The sequence below is a fragment of the Hippopotamus amphibius genome, chromosome 6 (assembly GCF_030028045.1).
Source record: "Hippopotamus amphibius kiboko isolate mHipAmp2 chromosome 6, mHipAmp2.hap2, whole genome shotgun sequence".
NCBI lineage: Eukaryota > Metazoa > Chordata > Mammalia > Artiodactyla > Hippopotamidae > Hippopotamus > Hippopotamus amphibius.
Genome location: NC_080191.1, coordinates 89,205,681 through 89,226,018, shown reverse-complemented (window position 1 = coordinate 89,226,018; position 20,338 = coordinate 89,205,681). Strand labels below are relative to the sequence as shown.

The window sequence follows — 20,338 nt, the reverse complement described above, 5'->3', positions numbered from 1 at the left end:
AACTTAGTAAAAGCAGACACACAGATGACCCAGGCTTAGAATTATACAAAGACTGTACCATGTCTGTGATAAATCTGTTGGAGTTATGGAACAAGAGATCTGGAAACTGTTAAAAAAGAAAAAATGCAAATGGAAATCCTAGAATTGTGAGGAGAAAGGAGTTGAGTTGAGCTGAGGACTTATTCTCTTTCATTAGTGCATGTAATATTTCCAGGTAATAAAAGAACATGGGGACCTGATTCAATCTCCTTGTGCATATAACTAAACCTCCTAGTTAGGAAACTATAATATTTCTTAGGGAGATACTATTTACCCACAAAACCCTCTAGCGGATAGCCCTATTTAAGAATAACATGTAGTTTACAAACCTACGATTTGTGAGACAAGACTTCTTGCAAAATATCATCTAAGCTATGCAATTTACAACTGAATTATAAATAGAGGGGGTTCACAAGCTGAAATCTCCCTGCTGTGAGCAGACCTCATTTAGAAATCTCACCTATCACAATGGGAAAAAAAGCAAGAACCTAGGAAGCCATGTAGAATGTTTCAAACTTTTTCAAACTTAGCAGTGTAACTTGACTTCTTTTATTCTTAAGATTATAAAAAATTGTTAGTAATAAAATAATCAATGGATAGGATTATCAGCAGATCAGGCAGAAAAAAGAAAAGTAAATTTAATGATGTCAATAAAAATCATATCTTAACTGTGCTGAGGGAAAATAACTATAACATGATTATGTCAGCCTGGTACAATGAATTCCTTTATTGTCTGAAGGAAATAATGTTACATTTAAGTCTTTGGTTAATATTTGGCAGAACTTAGATATAAGACAATATTTTTTGAGTATTCTTCATTGTGAAAAGATTTTTTAAAAACTACTTTATTCAATTACTTTAGAGCTTGTAGGATTATTCAGATTTTATATTTATTATTGAATCAGTTTACCAACTAGTATTTTTCTAGGAATGCATATATTTTATCTAAGTTGTCCAGTTTACAAAGTTTTCCATTATGATGTATCTGATTAAAAATTTGGATTTAACTGAGACTTTTTGCCTCTTTCTCCCCAGGCTTCAAAAAGGAGGTAAAAATTTATTTATTTATTTATTTATTAATTAAAACAAAAGCTTTAATCCAGTAAGAGAGCTAGAGGGGAGAAAACAAATTCTGAGAAGCTGAACAGATGGTGGTGGCATGGTAACTAACTTAGCAGAATGGGAACAGTCAAAACACAAAAGTCTAATTAGAAGGCATGTTTATGAGAAATAAAGTCATCTACCTAGACAATCTTGAGATGCTCAGAACTTAAAGGTATCTGAGAATGTGGTACTGAAGTGGGTTCTGGAAACAGGGAGATTAGTTACACAGCTTCTCTCCCAAATTGCAAATTTGGATATTATTCTGACACTTTGCTCACCTGCCCAAGGCCCACAAGCAAATCATTTTCAAGGTTTATTCTTTAGAGAAAAAGAAATATTTTAGGTTCTCACCACTAAATATGGTCACCTGAAGTTGACAGAAAGATTCCAAATGAGAAGAAAAAAACATCATTCAACTTACAGAAAATTGAGGTACTGAATGGAACAGAAGACAATTAAAATAAATCAAAACTTTAATAGTCAGAGTTATAAGAAAAAACATTTTATTTATATAAAACAGAATATCATGAAAATGTATAATTTAGACAACTGAAAATACTCTAGAAAATTACAAATATAATAAAGCAAAAAGTTTACTAGTTTTGAGATATTTAATTGGAGAATAGAGTAGAAAATAAACAAAATAAAATAATGGAAATAAATAAGGGATTATGAGAAGATGAAAGAATCAGTTTAGGAGATGCAACATCAAAATTTGGACTGAGGGATACAGACGTATCAAGAGATATGAACAAGATATGAACAAGCATACAATCATGGGAATGTAAACTGGTGCAATTCTACTTCTAGGTATTTATTCAAAGGAAACAAAAACATTAACTCAGAAAGATATCTGCACCCCCATGTTCACTGCAGTGTTATTTACAATAGCCAAAACATGGGAGCAACCTAAATGTCCATCAGTGGATGAAAGGATAAAGAAGGTGGAGCAGATATATATATATTTCATATAAGTATATGAAAATATTGCTCAGCAATAAAAAAGAAAATGGAATCTTGGCCTTTGCAATAATATGGATGGACCTCAAGGACATTATGCTAAGTAAAATGTCAGACAGAAAAAGACAAATACAGTACAATCTCACTCATATGTGGAATCTAAAAAAAATGAACTCATAGATACAGAGAACAGATTGGTTATTGCCAGAAATGGTGTTGGGGATGGGTGAAATGGGGTATAATGGTCAAAAGGCACAAACTTCCAGCTGTAAATTAAATAAGTCCTGGGGATGTAATGTACAGCATGGTGACTATAATTAATCTTACTGTATTGTACATTTGAAAATTGTTAACAGAGTAAATCTTAAAATGCTTCATCACATGAAAAAAATGTAACTCTGTGTGGTGATGAATGTTAACTAAACTTTCTCTGGTGATCATTTCACAATATATGCAAATATAGAACAATTATGCTGTACACCTGAAACTAACTATAATGTTATATTTCAATATTTTATTTTTTAAAAAGGATATAATCCTCAAAAAATTCAATATAGTGAAATTGCAGAACACTGAGACAAAGAACATAAAAATAAGGCTTGAAGCCTTACCTGAAGAGAGATGATCACAGGTAGATTATAAAGAATCAAAAGGTAACCTATTATATATACAACTCCACATTATTGCATACCTTCCTTTCTTTTCCCTTTAGCATCTATCTCATAGATTGTCAAACTGGAACTGGGAGTATTCCAGTCATTTCTACAACTGTGTTCACGCTTTTGCTCAAAACCCAACAATGACATGTATAATCTTGCACCTAATATAGGATGTGGATGGGACACGTGTGGTGGGAAAGTTAAGTAAAGCAGTATATTTGTTTATAATATTGATAAATATTGCAAAATTGCTCTACTTAGATATTATAGTGATTTTACATTTCACTATCAATAGATAGAATCACCAAGTTGTCAAACTCTCAAAATTTTGCCAGACTTATAGGAAAAAATATATATATATATATTTATGGTGCTTTAAAAATGTGTTTTGTTCTCATTATAAGCAAAGCTAAGCATTTTCTCAAATATTTAGCAATACTTTCGGTGCCTCATGTACAATTTTCTTTTGCTGTTTGCTTCTATGGAGTCTTCACAGGTAGATATTTTTGCTTATCATTCAGTCGAATTACCTGTCTTTTCTTTGTGGCTTCTACTTTTTTGGTAACTATAAAGACCTCTCTCATCCAAATTTATAAAATAATTCTCCAACAATTTTCTGATGTTTTTATCATGTTAATTTATATATATAAAGTTTTATTGATATGAATTTAATCCAGAGTATGCTCTAAGATACAAATCAGACTCTTTTTCCAGATGATTACTCAGTTGTTCAACATCAACTATTGAATAGTCCCCGTTTATTCTAAAGATTGAGCTGGCAAATTCTATTACATGCTAAATATTCTGAATGTTTGGATTCATTTTTGGAATTTGTATTCTGCTTATATTTTGACTACTCAACACAACAATACTGTGCTTTTCATTATTGAAGCCCAATAATATGCTTTGACATCTGGCAGATCTAAGTCTCTACCCTGCCGACCTGCACAATGAGCTTTTTTAGAGTTATACCTGGATTTGTCTATTTAGTTTTCTAGGTGGAACTTAAAGAAAATATAAAAGCAATGTTGTTATTTCACTGAAATCCTAATAAATATATAAAATAATGTGGAGATTTGAAATCTTTACTATGTTAGGTCTCCTCTCCATCAGCATGGTATATCTTTGGAATTTCTTTTTCCCAAATTTTGTGTTTGTAATTATACTGTGGCAATATTTAAAGTTTTCTCAACTCAGAATCTTAATGTTTTTGCCAATTTTAGTCCTAGGCATTTTAACACTTTGCTGCTTACATAAAATCTTTTATTTCATTGTATCATTTAATTAGCTCTTTTCTATATTTCAAAGCCATTTATTTCTATTTAGCACAGTAGTCAATTAACACAATTCTGTTACTGAAAACTGCTTTGAAAACATTATTATATGTAATAAAAGTAAAAAAGCAGTAAACCACATTTGGTTTTTAAAACTTAGATTTGTTTTTTAAATCTTGAAGTGAGGTTCTAACATCTTCAATGGATATGGAAACAACAGTAAGTATTTAACAAAGCAGACTTGAAAGTGGATCAGTATGGTAAGAAAAATACTTTTGATAAAAATTTCTTTGGAGATACTGGATTTTCTACTCTCCCAGTAATCACTGTAAAATTATAAAAGTAACTAATAATGAATTGATTATAATTAATATACTGAAACATCTTCTGTCAAAAATATGATCCACTACTTCATGAAGGAGAAAAAGAGAATTAAAAGTAAATATTGGTTTGCAATATCAATTCACAAATATATGAATCACTATTCATTTAGGGAAAAAGGTTACTGGCACATATTAAATGTTTTAAATGTATATGTTTAATGTAGTTACCTAAACAGTAATGATCACGAGCTTTAGAAAAATAAAGATATTCAAAGTGAATTTATCTCCTTTTTTGCTATGATTTCATCTTTTCTTAACCATGATTCATATTATCTTATTTCATTTCACAACTCATTATCCACTCTGTCAGTATGTCCTTTTCTCAAACCTAATAATACATGTAATGAACACAGATGATGACATTGAAAAGAAACCGTGCATGTCAGCTCTTTCTCAAGTTGTGCACCGTAGACCAATTGTCCTTGAAGGGGCTTTTTCTAATTAATTACCATTCCTTCTTTGTAGAGTGATCATATTGGCAAGAATTGATTGGGCGTGTAAAACACTTCATTTAGTTGGTAGAAAAATCTCTTAATTAAAATAATTTTACTGCTGGTAAAATTAATGCACCCCCTGCAAATTTACCATCTTGATTTTCACGTTCCTCTTCAATTATATTTTATGAGAATAAAAGAAAATAGGATCTCAATAGAAACAAGAAAAATAGGAATTATATAAAATGTGTAAGTCTATTTACATACTTAAAAAATCTATCTTATATTCTGTTTTTTGTAAACATTGCTGAGAAAAGTTGCCTTGTCAAATCTCTGTGCTGACATTAAAAAGAATTTAGGCAGCTCTACTTAAATATTTTTTTGACTATTGAGCTTTATCACACTTGGACAATCTAGGTCATTTAAATTCTCACATGTAGAGGTCATATAATTCTTATTTTTGTGATAATTACCTATGTTTATTAAGTTCTGAACCAGGATTCATGAAAGGATAATGACTAAATATGCTTTTATTACTTTGATTATAATTGTTCAGAGCTGATTTATCCATGAGCAATTTTGACTTCATAATACCCCCATATCCTAGAAAATATATGTCATACCACTGTCATTCATAAATAACTACATTTGCTGAGAGATGATTTATCCCCTAGCAATTTGATTTCCTATCACTCCCCCTATTTTTCTTAAAAATTTTATTTGGCATTTTATTGTTGCAAATATGTTCTCTTTACCCATTTGTAGTTTTCAAACAAGTTTAATGTTTAAAATTAAGTGAATATGTGTATCGCATTTAGTCCTACTTTGAGACAAAAGGAAATCAAGTATAAAAATGATGCAGGCACTGAAGTCCATGAACTGATTTGGCTGATAATCTTAGAGTATATTTCTCACATTAAATATATTTTAATTGAACCTTAAAGATCTCTGTCCACCTCACTACAAAATTCCAGTGTGATTGTTTTGTAGTGTAAGTCTAGCAGGAGTATGTTTTAAAAGTGCCTTGGGTGCATATACTATGTGGCCGAGGTTTAAAAACCACTAAGCTAACACAATTCCCAAACTGTCCTGAGACCAGATATTTTAGGTAACTTCCTTAGCCTCAGTTGTTCTGGTTTGTTTGGTGTGATTGCATGATTTGTGAAACAGTACGTATCCATAGCATAGCCTCTGAAGTTCCCTTTTGCACTAACATGATATAATCAACAAGTCACTACTCTCTTCCATCACTTCTGGTCTTGAGTGTGATTTGCTTAATGAACCGCTATCTATTTCTGTCATTAGGGGTTGTTAACTCTCCAGCACACCATCTTATGAGCATGTTGAAATAAATTACCATGTATTCTGTTTAAATGGCTAATTTGTTAGTTTACTTTAACACTGTTTTAATGTAATAGTACTCTTATAAGTACAGCTGTTGTCAGTTGAATAAAATTAGCCATTGGCTAAGAAAAGACATATCAAATCTACTAATTTGCTGATTGTTGATAAACAATAATGCCAAAATGTCATGCATAGAGGAAATATTCTTTAAAATAATTAATTGAAATACTGTTCAGTTTCAAAAATCTGTATCAATTTGCATGAGCAAAGTCAAATTATGCTCATCAGAATAGATTTTGAATAGGAACTGCCATTGTATAAAACAATTAGTAATATATTTAATCAACTATGTGTTGGAATTATTTTATTTCAAGTGTTAAAGCCAGAAAACTAGGGTTCCTCTTGATACTTCAATCACTTGCTCTTCATATACAATCCATAAACAGGACCTTCCATCATCTCACCATATGACTGCAACTAATGCTACAATTTTTCTCCTTCCTAATCTATTTCTCTGCTTGATCGTTTCCTTTTTAATGTGTCAAACTCTACAAGGATTTCCTATTCTTTTTAAAATAAAAAAAAAAATCTAAAAACTTAACTCAGCATTTTAATTTGGGCATTGCTTTTCTTTCCCAAGCCTTTTTTACTCTTGTTCTCAGAGTTTCAGCTAGGACTTCGAAGGACGATCTCTTCTAACTTAGTGGTTTCTTTGTTTGTTTTTAAATTTGTTTTAATGTGCTTTATTGGAGTCTGATTGACATAGAAAAAGTTGGAGATATTTAATGTATACAATCTTCTGTGTTTAGAGATAAGTATACACCCATGAAACTATAAACACAGTGTTGTAAAATTATCCATCACCACCAAAAATTTTCTCCCACCCTCTCTGTTTTTTGTTTTTTCATTTTAATTTTTTTTTCCTTTTGTGGTGAGAGTATTCAACATAAGATTTGTCCTCGTGGAAAAATTTTAAATATACAATATTCTATTGCTAATCATAGGCCCTATATTGTACAGAGCTCCCAAACTTATTTGTCTTGCATAACTGAACCCTTTCTACCTTTTGAAACATTCTGATTTTTAAAACAAATTTTCCTCAGTCTAGAATGCTGTCTTCTCCAACTTCTCTACCATGGCCTCATTCTATATATCTCTGTTACATTTTACCATAGAAACCTTATCTGAACTCCCAAATGCACATCTTTTCTTTCTTTCTTTCTTTTTTTTTTTTAACTCATTCTTTGGTTATAAGTTTACATGGGAGGATGCTTGTTTCTATAGGAGCATTTTACTTTAATTTACAATTATATATTTATCATTGTGAGTATTTGCCCAATAAATCCATCCAAAAAAATAGAGCTGTGAGACTAGGTGATAATTCTAGTTTCCTTCACATTATATATCCTGCACTGAGCAGAATTAATGGGATGTAGTAGATGTTAAGCATAAGTTTGTCTTTTAAAGGAACACATCAGAGAATGAGTACTAAATTCATTTTTACTTTATTTTGTGTTTTGAGATATAAAGTCTTTTGTGTGATTTAAAATGAATAGTTACCTAGTAAATTTTGGACTTGAGCAAATTAAAAAAAAAAACAACACTTTAATTGGATTACCTGTAAATTTCAATTGCCACACACACTTAAAGTGAGGAGGATTAGCAACTTCAGCTGGGCAAATAGCATGGCTGATGGCTCCCCAGTAGCAGGTGAACAGATGAACTAAGTAAGTGTTCTTCACAAACCAACATGAATTTTGTGTGCACACTGGCATGCATATATACTAGAAAAAGGAAGTAATAAAATTGATTAAAAACTTTATTGAAATATGTTTTGGTATATAGTTTTTGCTTGTACAAATACAGAGCTAAATTCTAAAACCACCAATTTTAAAAAAAAGTCTATAGGAGACATATTTTATGCCATTTTTTCCTGTATTCTTTCTATTCCTTTCAGTTCTTTTTCTGTATCATCTTTCCTCATGTTCATGTTCATACTGCCTATTCCTTTGACCTTAACTCACTCCTTAACTTACCGTTTTTCCTTACCTTCTCTTTGCTGGGTTATGTTTTTTTTTAACAAATGAAAAATAACCATGGTATAAATTACGAGACATCATCTAAAACACCTGTGCCTCAATAGAATTCACACAATGAAATGCCAAGGTACTGTTTAAGTTTGTTTCTTAAACATATGTTATTTGAAAATATTTTAATATAATCAGGGCATATTTTCTAATAATATGATTTACCTACAGTGATCTCTAGTATCTTCAAAGACAGAATTCATATCTGGTTATATCCAATGAAATAAATTAAATGTAAACAATTTTAAGTCACACTCAAGCCATCATTAAGTTTTAATAAATGCTACTTTACTGAGGTCTTAGGATGACATAAGTCAGTATGATAAATTTAAGCCCTGGAGACAGACTATGGCTATATATTCTGTTTAGAGCATACCATAAGACATTTCTACTTCTCCTAGTTTCCAACAAGCAAATCCCCCCTGAATTTGGCAGGGGAAGGCAAAGTTGAGTCGTGAGGCACAGGAATGACTAGCATCTGACATTTCCTTTAATGCAATTACTATACTAAGCAAGCTTTGCTCTAATGGTTTCAGGTCATGATGGTCTTCTACCTGGATTCATAATATAATTCCCAATGGCCGCACAAAGTATGAATCTTAATGTATTAGCCTTTATATAAATTAATGCATGACCATATACCTAACTGAAATCAACACTAAAGATTAGAAATAATCTGAAAAAATTATCATTTCATTATATTGAGTGACTACCAAGAGGACACAAAAATATGATACAGTTCCAAGATTTGAGACCACCAAAATCTTTAACCCATCATTTTTTTACTGACATAGAATTTAAGGTTTATAGATAGTATTAACCAATTTTCACTGTCAGTGGATTTGTGATCTTCATTGTAATAAAAAATATGAAAGCTGAACACATTTGAATTCATAAGTGTACAAAATAAACTTAGCAAAGTAGTATATGGTTTGCATTAAGACCCAGTAGACTCATCTCTTTATTTAAAACTAAACAAAACATAAAAAAAATCCCAAAACTCAGCTTAAACTAAGCCATCTCTTAGATTTTTTTTGTTTTATTTGTGTGTGTGTGCACATGCATACACATGCATGTGTTTTAAACTAAGAATATCAGAGTCTGTGGCACCCAAGAATGATAGATATAGATGATAGATAGATAGATGATATAGATATAGATATAGATATAGATATAGATATAGATATAGATATAGATAGATATAGATATAATCCCCACTTCTGTCTGGCAAGCTCAGGAATGAGGGGCCCATTTAGAAATAAGAGTTATTATCTTCTGCAATAACTCTGGGGGGAGGTGGACCACTAAAAATTAGGAGTCAGCTAATGATGACAGATGCCAAGCAAAATGATAGGAATAACATGGATCCTTGCTCACAAGGCTGCTATGGTATTCATCTTGCTAGTTTGAATGTTACTTGGAGACAAAATAGGACTAGCCTTTAGCTGAATAAAAAACCCCAAAGTTCCCCATAATAGTTTTCAAGGAAAGCCAGAGCAATTTATCTGTCATTAGACCCTTCTACCCTGAATGAGGACTCTGTGAAGGTTTCTTGTCTTTAAACAAAGTTTGGGTTTACAGGAATTTATTTGGGATATGAAATTGGAGACTTTATTATCATACATAGATTATTGCCACACAATAAATTGTGTCTGGCAGCAACCTGAGTGTTAGCAATTTATTTCATTAGACCATATGTAATGGTGAGGAAGTATCACAACATACGTCTGTTCTGAAGGTGATCTCAGTCATGACTTGTGTGTTCATGTGAGAATTCATACTAACACACACACTCCACAGCAACAATAAGAAAATAAATGAAAGCAAGTGAATAGAACATAAATAAAGTAAAATAGTGAGATTGTAGAGTGCAGGTTTTCAGGCAAGTAAACTAAAACTTCATCTCTGAATAGCTCTGAGCTTTCTAGCAGCCAAGTAAAAATATAAAACATGAAGATACAGTACAGCTCTTCTTTTTCATTAGAAGAGGTGGATTTGCATTTTGGTGGATGAATGTTAGTTTATTGAAAGAACCATATTTCCAGATGCTACTCCTAAGCAATATTTATCTTATGGTGGAGGATGTTAAACAAGTTATAACACTTTAATAATATGATATTTTTGTGGAAATTATTTAATACTTTGACCATGAATTCATAAACACTTTTCTGCACAGTGCTACTTTGTTCAAGTAAGATGGTTTTCAATAAACTGATTCTTTACTTTCTGCGTGTGAATTTTGAAATTCCATTAATGGAGGAAATTAGTCATTCTGAATTCACATGGACATGGTGACTAGCGTAATACTTATTGCCCATTGAAATGCTATTTTATTAATTCTCATAAACTTAAATAGAAAGACAATGTAAACAATTCAGAATCATTTGTGTAACAAAATCAGTGTCTTTGTGAATTCACTTGCTCTAAAGTGACCTCTTTTTTACACTGACGTTGGTTTCCAATAGAATTAATGGTCCTCTCTGTCGTTAAGTTACCTAAGTTCCACAGTGTCCCAAGGTACCATGGTAATACTAATTTTTCTCCATCAATTTTTATTTGAATCAAAGGGGAGTCAAATTTTTACACAGAAATAACCATTTATTTGATGTTTTAATTCTTCCCAAATTAATACTTTGCACAATTAATACAAATAGATGGAATTAATATTTTTCCTTATTTGTAATACTATTTCCCATTAAATTCATGGATTAAGTAACAAATTTCTTTTTAGGAAATCTGTGGTTGTCTGGAAGATCTACTTCCAGACATTCCAAACCTACTTCTTCAAGTTTGTAAGTTTCAAACTTCATCCATGAAATAGAAATGAGTCCCCTGAAATGAAATGGGCTCACTTTCACTGGTAGAGTGGATTTAGGGTTACCAACTCACTTGTTTGTCTGGGACTTATTTTCTTTTAGCTTTTAAATTCCTAGGTCCAATGAAGGCACTCAGTCCTAGGCAGACAGGGATGGTTGGCTACTGCAAATTGATTAAAAATATTATTCCTGAAATGAAAGCAGATGAAGAAGAGAGCTGCAGTTGACATATGATGAGAGAGAGAAAAATGATATTCTGTTTTTCTGGGCCTCTGAAGAGAGAGAGAGTATGTGTGTGTGTGTGTGTGTGTTTGTGAATATGCATGTTTGTGAGGGATTACCACAGCATAACCTACCTAACTCACTTACCAAAATTTTTGCTTATCTAGAGGTGAGACTAAACTCATTTGTTGAGTATTGTTTCAAATATGAAATATCTATAACTGTATTAAGTTGGCCCTAATCTTATAAAGTACATAGCTCACCACACATCTGTAAGAAAAGTAATATTACATTTATTGCAGTAAACTATAGGTGTTTATAAATTGTTAACAAAATATGCATGGAAAAGAGCAGTGTTAGCCTATCCTGTAGGTAACTGTCTGCTTTGTATAAAAAAACTAAAAACAGTAAATAATTCAGCATTTGTAGTATTTATTTGGAATTGAGTGGGGTGCCAGCAGTGGGGATATACAAACATTTGTTTGAAAGTGAACATCTATCTTATTGTTGACAGTGAACTAATTAACTGGCATATATTAGAAAACTAAACTTGAACTGACTTTGAACTTCCATAAGCTTGCGAAAGCATAATTTTGATAAGCAGTGAAATTAAGACAATGATGAAGTAGTTTCACAATGACAAGAAAATGAAGCAAGAGAATCAAGAAAATTGTCCATAAAAAGGAAAGCAATCTATTTCTTATATCACATGTCAGTATATGTTACATTAGTAAGAGCAAATTTTGCAATGCCAGTTTTGTGACTTTTACTTGATTGACACAAAATACATATTCATAGCACTTTTATAGCCCTAAACAACTGATTTAACATAGCAAGTGCCAAAAGCATTTGATGATGCTTTCTTAAGGCTTTTCTTTTTCATAAAGGGAAACAATTTTGATTGATAGTATGAAGAGGATTTAAAAACCACTCTAGATGTTGATTTACTTTAACAGTTATGTTCCTTGGGCAAGATAATGATTTATTTTAGATATTCTGCTTCCTGTGCTGCACAAGGATCTTAAACTTCTCTCTTTCAAAGCAATTGTATCCCCAAATCATGTCTCATACCTATCACTGCAACATCTGTATTCCCTGATGATTCTATGTAAGCATTTATACCAGGGTTTAGAAACAGTGTTAAAAATACAGAATTTTTTTTTCTTTACATAATGAAGATACTAATAATAGGGATACCAATTCTCTCTCCCTTTCCTTCCAGTGTTCTGTGTGTGTGTGTGTGTGTGTGAGAGAGAGAGAGAGAGAGAGAGAGAGAGAGAGAAGTTTGCCATATATGTAAGTTACCATTATTCAAATAAGTTCAAAATCATTGTGTAGTTAATTTTATGTGAATTTTCAAGAGCTGTGATAAAGAAAGTCCTTTTATATTTTGTTCTATACTTCAAAAAGACAGCAGTTATGAGTTTTTTTAAAAGTTCATACTTCTCAGTTCTCGCAAGGCCAGTACATAAACCTGTATATTCAGGTATCAAACTTCTTACTTTATTTTTTGTCTCTTCTTTATTCCCCAATAGAAGTATTATTGGTACAAGTTTTTGTTTTTTATAAATTTATTTATTTATTTATTTATTTATTTATTTATTTATTTATTTTGGCTGTATTAGGTCTTTGTTGCTGAGCACAGGTTTTCTCTTGTTGTGGCAAGCAGGTGTTACTCTTCATCGTGGTGCACAGGTTTCTCATTGTGGTGGCTTCTCTTGTTGTAGAGCACAGGCTCTAGGCTTGCAGGCTTCAGTAGTTGCAGCACACAGACTCAGCAGCTGTGGTGCATGGGCTTAGTTGCTCTGTGGTATATGGGATCTTTGCAGACCAGGGCTCAAACCCATGTCCCCTACATTAGCAGGCAGATTCTTAACCACCGCTCTACCTGGGAAGCCCCACTGGTACAAGTCTTAATCAATCAACACTAAAGACATATTATCACTAAATATCTGAAGTGTAAAATCTTATGAAACTGAAATTTTATGGTTTATGTCACAGCCCCTCCTTGCAGTACCATTTCTTTTTCACTCATTCTTGAATTAGTACTAAAAATCACTGACATTTTATTTATTTATTTGTAAAATATCTTATTCTACCTAGTTTAAATAAATGTAGTGATTTTGAGAAAGCAATGATGTATTCACACAGAAAAAATTCAAAAACATCTAATGATATGCTGCCTAGAAGAGACTAAATTTAGCTTTTAGGACACACACACAGTGAGAGTGAAGAGTTGGGGATAAACATTTCAAGCAAAAGGTAACAAAAAGAAACCAAGGGTAGCTACAGTATACCAAACAAAATAGACTTTAAGCAAAAATTGGTCAAAAGTGACAAAGACAGTCATTGTAAATACTGAGTCCATCCATCAAGATGATATAGCATTCATAAATATTTATGCACCCAACACTGGAGTAAATATATAAAACAAATATAAAAAGAACTAAAGGGAAAAATAAATAGCAATACTATAATGCTTGGAGTCTTTAACACCTCACTGTCAACAATGGATAGATCTAGACAGAAAAGTCAATAGGGAAGCAGTAGATTTGAATAGCACTCTAGATCAAATGGATCTACCAGACATATACAAAATATTCCATGCAATAACAGGAACTCTCTTCAAAGTGCACATGAAACATTTTCTAAGATAGATCATATGTTAGGCTGCAAAACAAATTTCACCAAATTCAAAAAGAAGGAAATTATATTAATCATCTTTTGATCATAAAAGTATGAAACTAGAATCGATAACAGAAAAATAAAGCTGTTTTCCACAAATATGTGGAAGGTTAACAACACACTCAGAACAGCCAATGTATCATAAGAAGGAATCAAAAGCTAAATTTTAAAAATCCTGAAATAAATGAAAATAGAAATACAAAATACCAGAACTTATAGGATGCAGTAAAAGCAGGTCTAAGTTGAAAGTGTATAACAATAAAAACACAACTCAAGAAAAAGAAAAATCTTAAAAAATCTAACTTTATGCCTCAAGGAACTATAAAATAAAGAGTGAAATAAGAACAAAGTTAGCAGAAGAAAATAACTAATTAAGATGAGAGCAGATATAAACAAAATAGAGAATCAAGAAACAATATAAAAGAGTAATAAAACTAAGATTTCATTCTTTGAAAAGATAAACAAAACTCAAAAACTTGGGACTTCCCTGGTGGTGCAATGGTCAAGAATCCACCTGCCAAAGCAGGGGACATGGGTTTGAGCCCTCAAATGGGAAGATCCCACGTGCCATGGAACAACTAGCCCATGTGCCACAACTACTGAGCCTGCACTCTAGAGCCTGCTGAGCCACAGCTACTGTGCCTGAGTGTCAAAGCTACTGAAGCTTGTGAGCCTGGGCTCCACAACAATAGAAGCCATCACAATGAAAAGCCTGTGAACCACAACAAATGGTAGACCCTGCTCGCCGCAACTAGAGAAAGCTTGTGTGCAGCAACAAAGAGCAGCCTCCATGCTCCGTTCAAATAGAGAAAGCTTATGCACATCAACAAGACCCAATGAAACCTATAATAAATAAATAAATAATAAAACACAAAAAACTCATAAACTTTAGTTAGACTAATCAAGAAAAAGGACTCAGATTAAATTAAATGAGAAAGGAGACACTATGACTGAAAATAAAGTTAAAGGATCATAGGAGACTGAATAATTGAACAAATTGAAGAGTCTAGAAGAAATTGGTAAATTCCTAGAAATATTTAATTGACCAAGAATGAATCATGAATAAATAGATAATCTGAACAGAAAAATAAAGAGTATGGATATTGAGTTAACAATCAAAAACTTCCCAAAACAAAAATTTCCCAAACTAGATAGTTTCACGTTCTACTAAACAAAAAGAACTATTACCAATTCTTATCTAACTCTCACAAAAATAGTAAAGGAGGGAACACTCTCAGCATCATTTTATGAGGCCAGCATCACCCTGATACCAAAACAAAACAAGGATGCTACATAGTATTAATTAATCAAATTCAAAAACACATTAGAAGATCATACACAATGATTAAGTGGGATTCATCCCTGGGATATAAGGATAGTTTAATGCAGGCCTCCTCAACCCCTGGGCCATGGACTGGTAGCCACTTGTTGTCTGTTAGGAACTGAGTCGCATAGCAGGAGGTGAGCGGTGGGCTAGCAAGTGAAGCTTCATCTGTATTTACAAATGTTCCCCATCATTTGCATCACTGCCTGAGCTCTGCCTCCTGTCAGCATTATGTGAGTTGTATAATTATTTCATTATATATTACATTATAATAATAATGGAAATAAAGAGCACAATAAATGTAACATACTTGAATCATCCTGAAAACACGCCCCCCCCCACCCTAGTCCATGGAAAAATTGTCTTCCCTGATACCAGACCCTGGTGCCAAAAGGTTGGGGACTGCTGGTTTAATGTATGTAAATCAATAAATGTAATATACCACATTAGCAGAATGAGAGATAAAAATCACATGGTCATCTCAATAGATTCATAAAAATGAATTTGTCAAAATTCAACATTCATTTGTGGTAAAAATTTCCAATAAATTGTGTATACAAGAAATGTACCTCAACACAATAAAGACCATATATGATGAGCACACAGCTTATATCAAACTCAATAGTGAAAGGTTGGAAGTTTTCCTCTAAAATCAGAAGGAAGACAAAGGTGCCAACTTTCAACACTCTTATTCAAAATACTACTGGTAGTTCTAGCCAGAGAATAATGGAAGGAAACTAAATTAGACTCATCTAAATTGGAAAGGAAGAAGTAAAATTGTATCCTTTTGCATACAACATGATATTATGTAAAGGAAATCCTAAAGACCCCACCAAAATACTGTTAGAAATAATAACAAAATTTATTAAAGTTTCAGGACACAAAATCAGCACACAAAAATCTGTTGTGTTTCTATACACTGACAATAAATTATAATAACTAATAAAGAAGATCCCATTTACAACAGCATCAAAAATTATTAAAAACTTAGGAATAAGTTTAACCAGGAGGTCAAATATCTGTATGCTGCAAACTATAATACATTGATGAGAAAAATTTAAAAAGATACAAGTAGACTTCCCTGGTGGCACAGTGGTTAAGAATCTGCCTGCCAATGCAGGGAACATGGGTTTGATCCCTGGGCCAGGAAGATCCCACATGCCACAGAGCAACTGAGTCTGTGTGACACAATTACCAAAGCTCATGTGCCTAGAGCCCATGCTCTGCAACAAGAGAAGCCACCACAATTAGAAGCCTGCACACTTCAAAGGAGAGCAGCTCCTGCTTGTTGTAACTAGGGAAAGCCAGAGTGCAGCAACAATGACCCAACACAGCCAATAAATAAGTAAATAAAAAATAAAAATAAAAAGACACAAGTAAGTGGAAATATATCCTGTGCTCATGGATTGGAGAATTAATATTATTAAAATACCAATACTACTCGAAGCCATCTATGGAGTCAATGCAATCTTTACGAAGATTTCAAGGGCTTTTTTTTTTTGTAGAAATAGTAAAAGAGTCCTAAACTTTGTATGGAACAACAAAAGACCCCAAATAGACAAAGCAATCCTAAGAAAGAAGAATAGAACTGGAAGCATAACAGTTCATGATTTCAAATTATACTACAAAGTATAGTACTCAAAACAGTATGATAATGGTTTAAAAACAGACAGACCAATGGAACAAAATTGAGATCACAGAAATAAACCCATGCATATATGGTTAACTAATAGGTGAAAAGGGAGCCAAGAATATTCAGGAGGGAAAGATAGTCTCTTCAATAAATCATGTTGGGAAAATTGGATATTCATGTGCAAAAGAATGAAATTGGGCCCCTGTATTTACCATTCATAGAACTTAACTTGAAATAAATTAAATATTTAAATATGGCCTAAAATAACAAACAAACAAGCAAAAACTCCTAGAAGAAAATATAGGTAAAAATCTGCTTGATATTGATCTTGGCAATGATTTCATACATATGATCCCAAGTGAACAGTAACAAAAGCAAAAGTAAACAGGTAAGACTACATCAAACAAAAAAAGCTTCTGCACAGCAAAGGAAACATTAAACAAAAAAAAAAAAGTTTTTCTTAGAAATGGGAAAAAATGTTTCCAAAGGATGTATCTGATAAAAGGCTAATATCCAAAATATATAAAGAACTCATACAAATCAATACCTAAAAAAAAAAATCAAATTTTAAAAATAAAAAAGTTACCTGAAGATGTTCCAAGGAAGATATTCAAATGGCTATTAGGTACATGAAAAAGTTCTCAGCATCACTAATCACCAGGGAAATGCAAATCAAAACCACAACAAGATTATGTCTGTGAGGATGCGAAGAAAAGGGAGCCCTTGTATACTGTGGGTGGGAACGTAAATTTGTACAGCAACTATGGAAAACAGAATGAAATTTCCTAAAAAAATTAAAAATACAACCACCATATTAGCATGCAATCTCATTTCTGGGTATATATATAAAGGAAACAAAGTAACTATCTCAAAGAGATATGTATACACCAACATCCATTGCAACATTATTTTACAACAGCCAAAATATGGAAGCAACTGAAGTGTCCATTGATGGGTGAATGGACAGAGATGATGTGGAATAATACACACACATATATGTTATTCAACTATAATAAGGATGTATATAATATATATAGTATATATTACATATAAATAATAATACATAGTGAATATTATATTATCTTACATATAACTTCAAATAACACAAAATTATATAATACATAACAAATTACATAATAGTATATATGATGATTTAATATTTATATTAATAATATATAATCATATAATGTTATATCCATTGTATGTTTGCATATCTTATTATTACAATACAATACTTTACTATTATATGTATATATATAATAAAATATAATGTATATTATATATAATAGCATGTAATTTATTACTTATATTTAATATATGCTATATAATTGTATTTTATATGCAATGATAATATATTGCATATTTACGTACAATAATCAATATTAATAATACTGTATAATATAGATTATATAATTATATGATGTAATGTATGTATCATATAATATATATTATGTAATGTGGAACATATTAGACATATAACAATACAATAATATATTACACATATACCTATATACATATAATATAAAATAACATGTTAAAATATGTTATATATATTATATTATGTTATATTATATTTTACTTATATATAATATATTTTATATTAAAATATAAGAGAAAAATATGGCGGTGAAGTAGAGGGACGTGGAATGCATCCCTCTCCACAGATGCATTGGGAATGCACCAAAAGACGCGATAATTCTCACAGAGAACCAACTGAACACCAGCAGACGACCTCAGACACCAGAAAGGACCACAAGGAGCCCAACATAACCAGTAGGGAGGCATCTACGAAGGCTCAAAGAGGGTGAAGTGGCAGAGCTGTGGCAGACCGGAGGGAGCGAGAAACATAGGGAGGGTCCGCACCACAGCTCAGCATTCCCGGACTGAGACATCAATTCACAGCTGAAGAGAGGGTCCGGGAGTGGGAGCGTGGGAACCAGAGAGCTGGTTCAGGGTGAGAAACATTGTTGCCAGTAAGGTGACAGACCGAGAGGACAGGAGGGAAGAGGTCCGCGGCGAGGAGTGCTGTCCCTGAGAGCTGCCCAGCCATAATGGCATTTGGATGCTGCAGGCTCATGGGTGGGGGGAGGAGCTGTGGGCATAGCCTCTCTCTCTCTTTCAATGCCTCTGAAACAGGCAGTGGAGAGATGCCCTGTGGGCCACCTACAGCGCTCAGGGATAGCAAGTACCCTCAGGCACTCGGGTGGGGCTGGATTAAAACCCCTTGAAACACTGGCAGCAGGGAGGCTGCAGAGGAAAAAGAAAAAACCCCAGAGAGGCCCAACTCTGAGATTTTCTGTTTACACCTCAGCCACCTGTGTCCCTCTGCAACAGGCACCACCAAGTCCGACTGAAACAACAGTAGGCCACTGCTCACTCACTTCCAGGGTAAGGAGCCACTATTGTACCCTATCCCTCCCCACACACTGACACTTACAGACAAACAATAAAGGAAGCTCTGCTGGCCACAGAATAATACAAAAAAAAACCCAAGGCAAGTAGAAGGACACTTACAGCTGAGACTCTAAGGAAACAGATATATTAACATTAGTCTAAGACTTGGACAGTCTTCTATAAACACCTCTAATGCCAGGACAAGCAACCCCAAAAGTCTGGACAACCATGAGGAAACAAAGAAACACCATGCAGGCAAAGGAGCAGGAAAAAAAACCCACAAGACCAAATAAATGAGGAGGAAATAGGAAAAATGCCTGAAAAAGAATTCAGAGTGATGATAGTAAAAATGATACAAAATCTTGGTAACAAAATAGAGAAAGTACAAGAAACAGTTCATAAGAACTCAGAAAAACAAACAGCAATAGATAACAAAATAATTGAAATTAAAAATACTCTAGATGCTATAACCAGAAGAATGACTGAGGCAGAAGAATGAATAAGTGAGTTGGAAGATAGAATGAGGGAAATAACTGCCACAGAGCAGAAAAAAGAAAAAAAGAATAAAAAGAGTAGAAGGCAGTCTCAGAGACCTCAGTGATAGCATTAAGCACACCAACATTAGAATTATAGGCATCCCAGAAGAAGAAGAAAACAAGAAAGGGTCTGAGAAAATATTTGAAGAGGTTCTAGTGGAAAACTTCCCCAACATGGGAAAGGAAATAATTCACCAAGTCCAAGAAGCACAGAGAGTCCCATACAGAATAAACCCAAGGAGAAATACACCAAGACACATATTAATCAAACTAACGACAATTAAACGCAAAGAAAAAAAAATATTAAAAGCAGCAAGAGAAAAGCAACAAACAACATATAAGGGAAAACCCATCAGGATAACAGCTGAGCTTTCTACAGAAACTCTGCAGGCCAGAAGGGAATGGCAGGATATACTGAAAGTCCTGAAAGAGAGAAACCTACAG

At 32.8% G+C, this 20,338-nt stretch overlaps 1 protein-coding gene across 1 annotated transcript in view; it reads right to left on the bottom strand.

Annotated features, from left to right (window-relative positions):
• Positions 1–20,338, bottom strand: part of EYS (eyes shut homolog) — a 1,676,468-nt gene that overhangs the window by 1,535,644 nt on the left and 120,486 nt on the right. Inside the window, exon 6 of the mRNA XM_057737776.1 lies at positions 7,816–7,981. Coding sequence (XP_057593759.1) covers positions 7,816–7,981 — 166 coding nt within the window. The remainder of the gene's footprint in view (positions 1–7,815; positions 7,982–20,338) is intronic.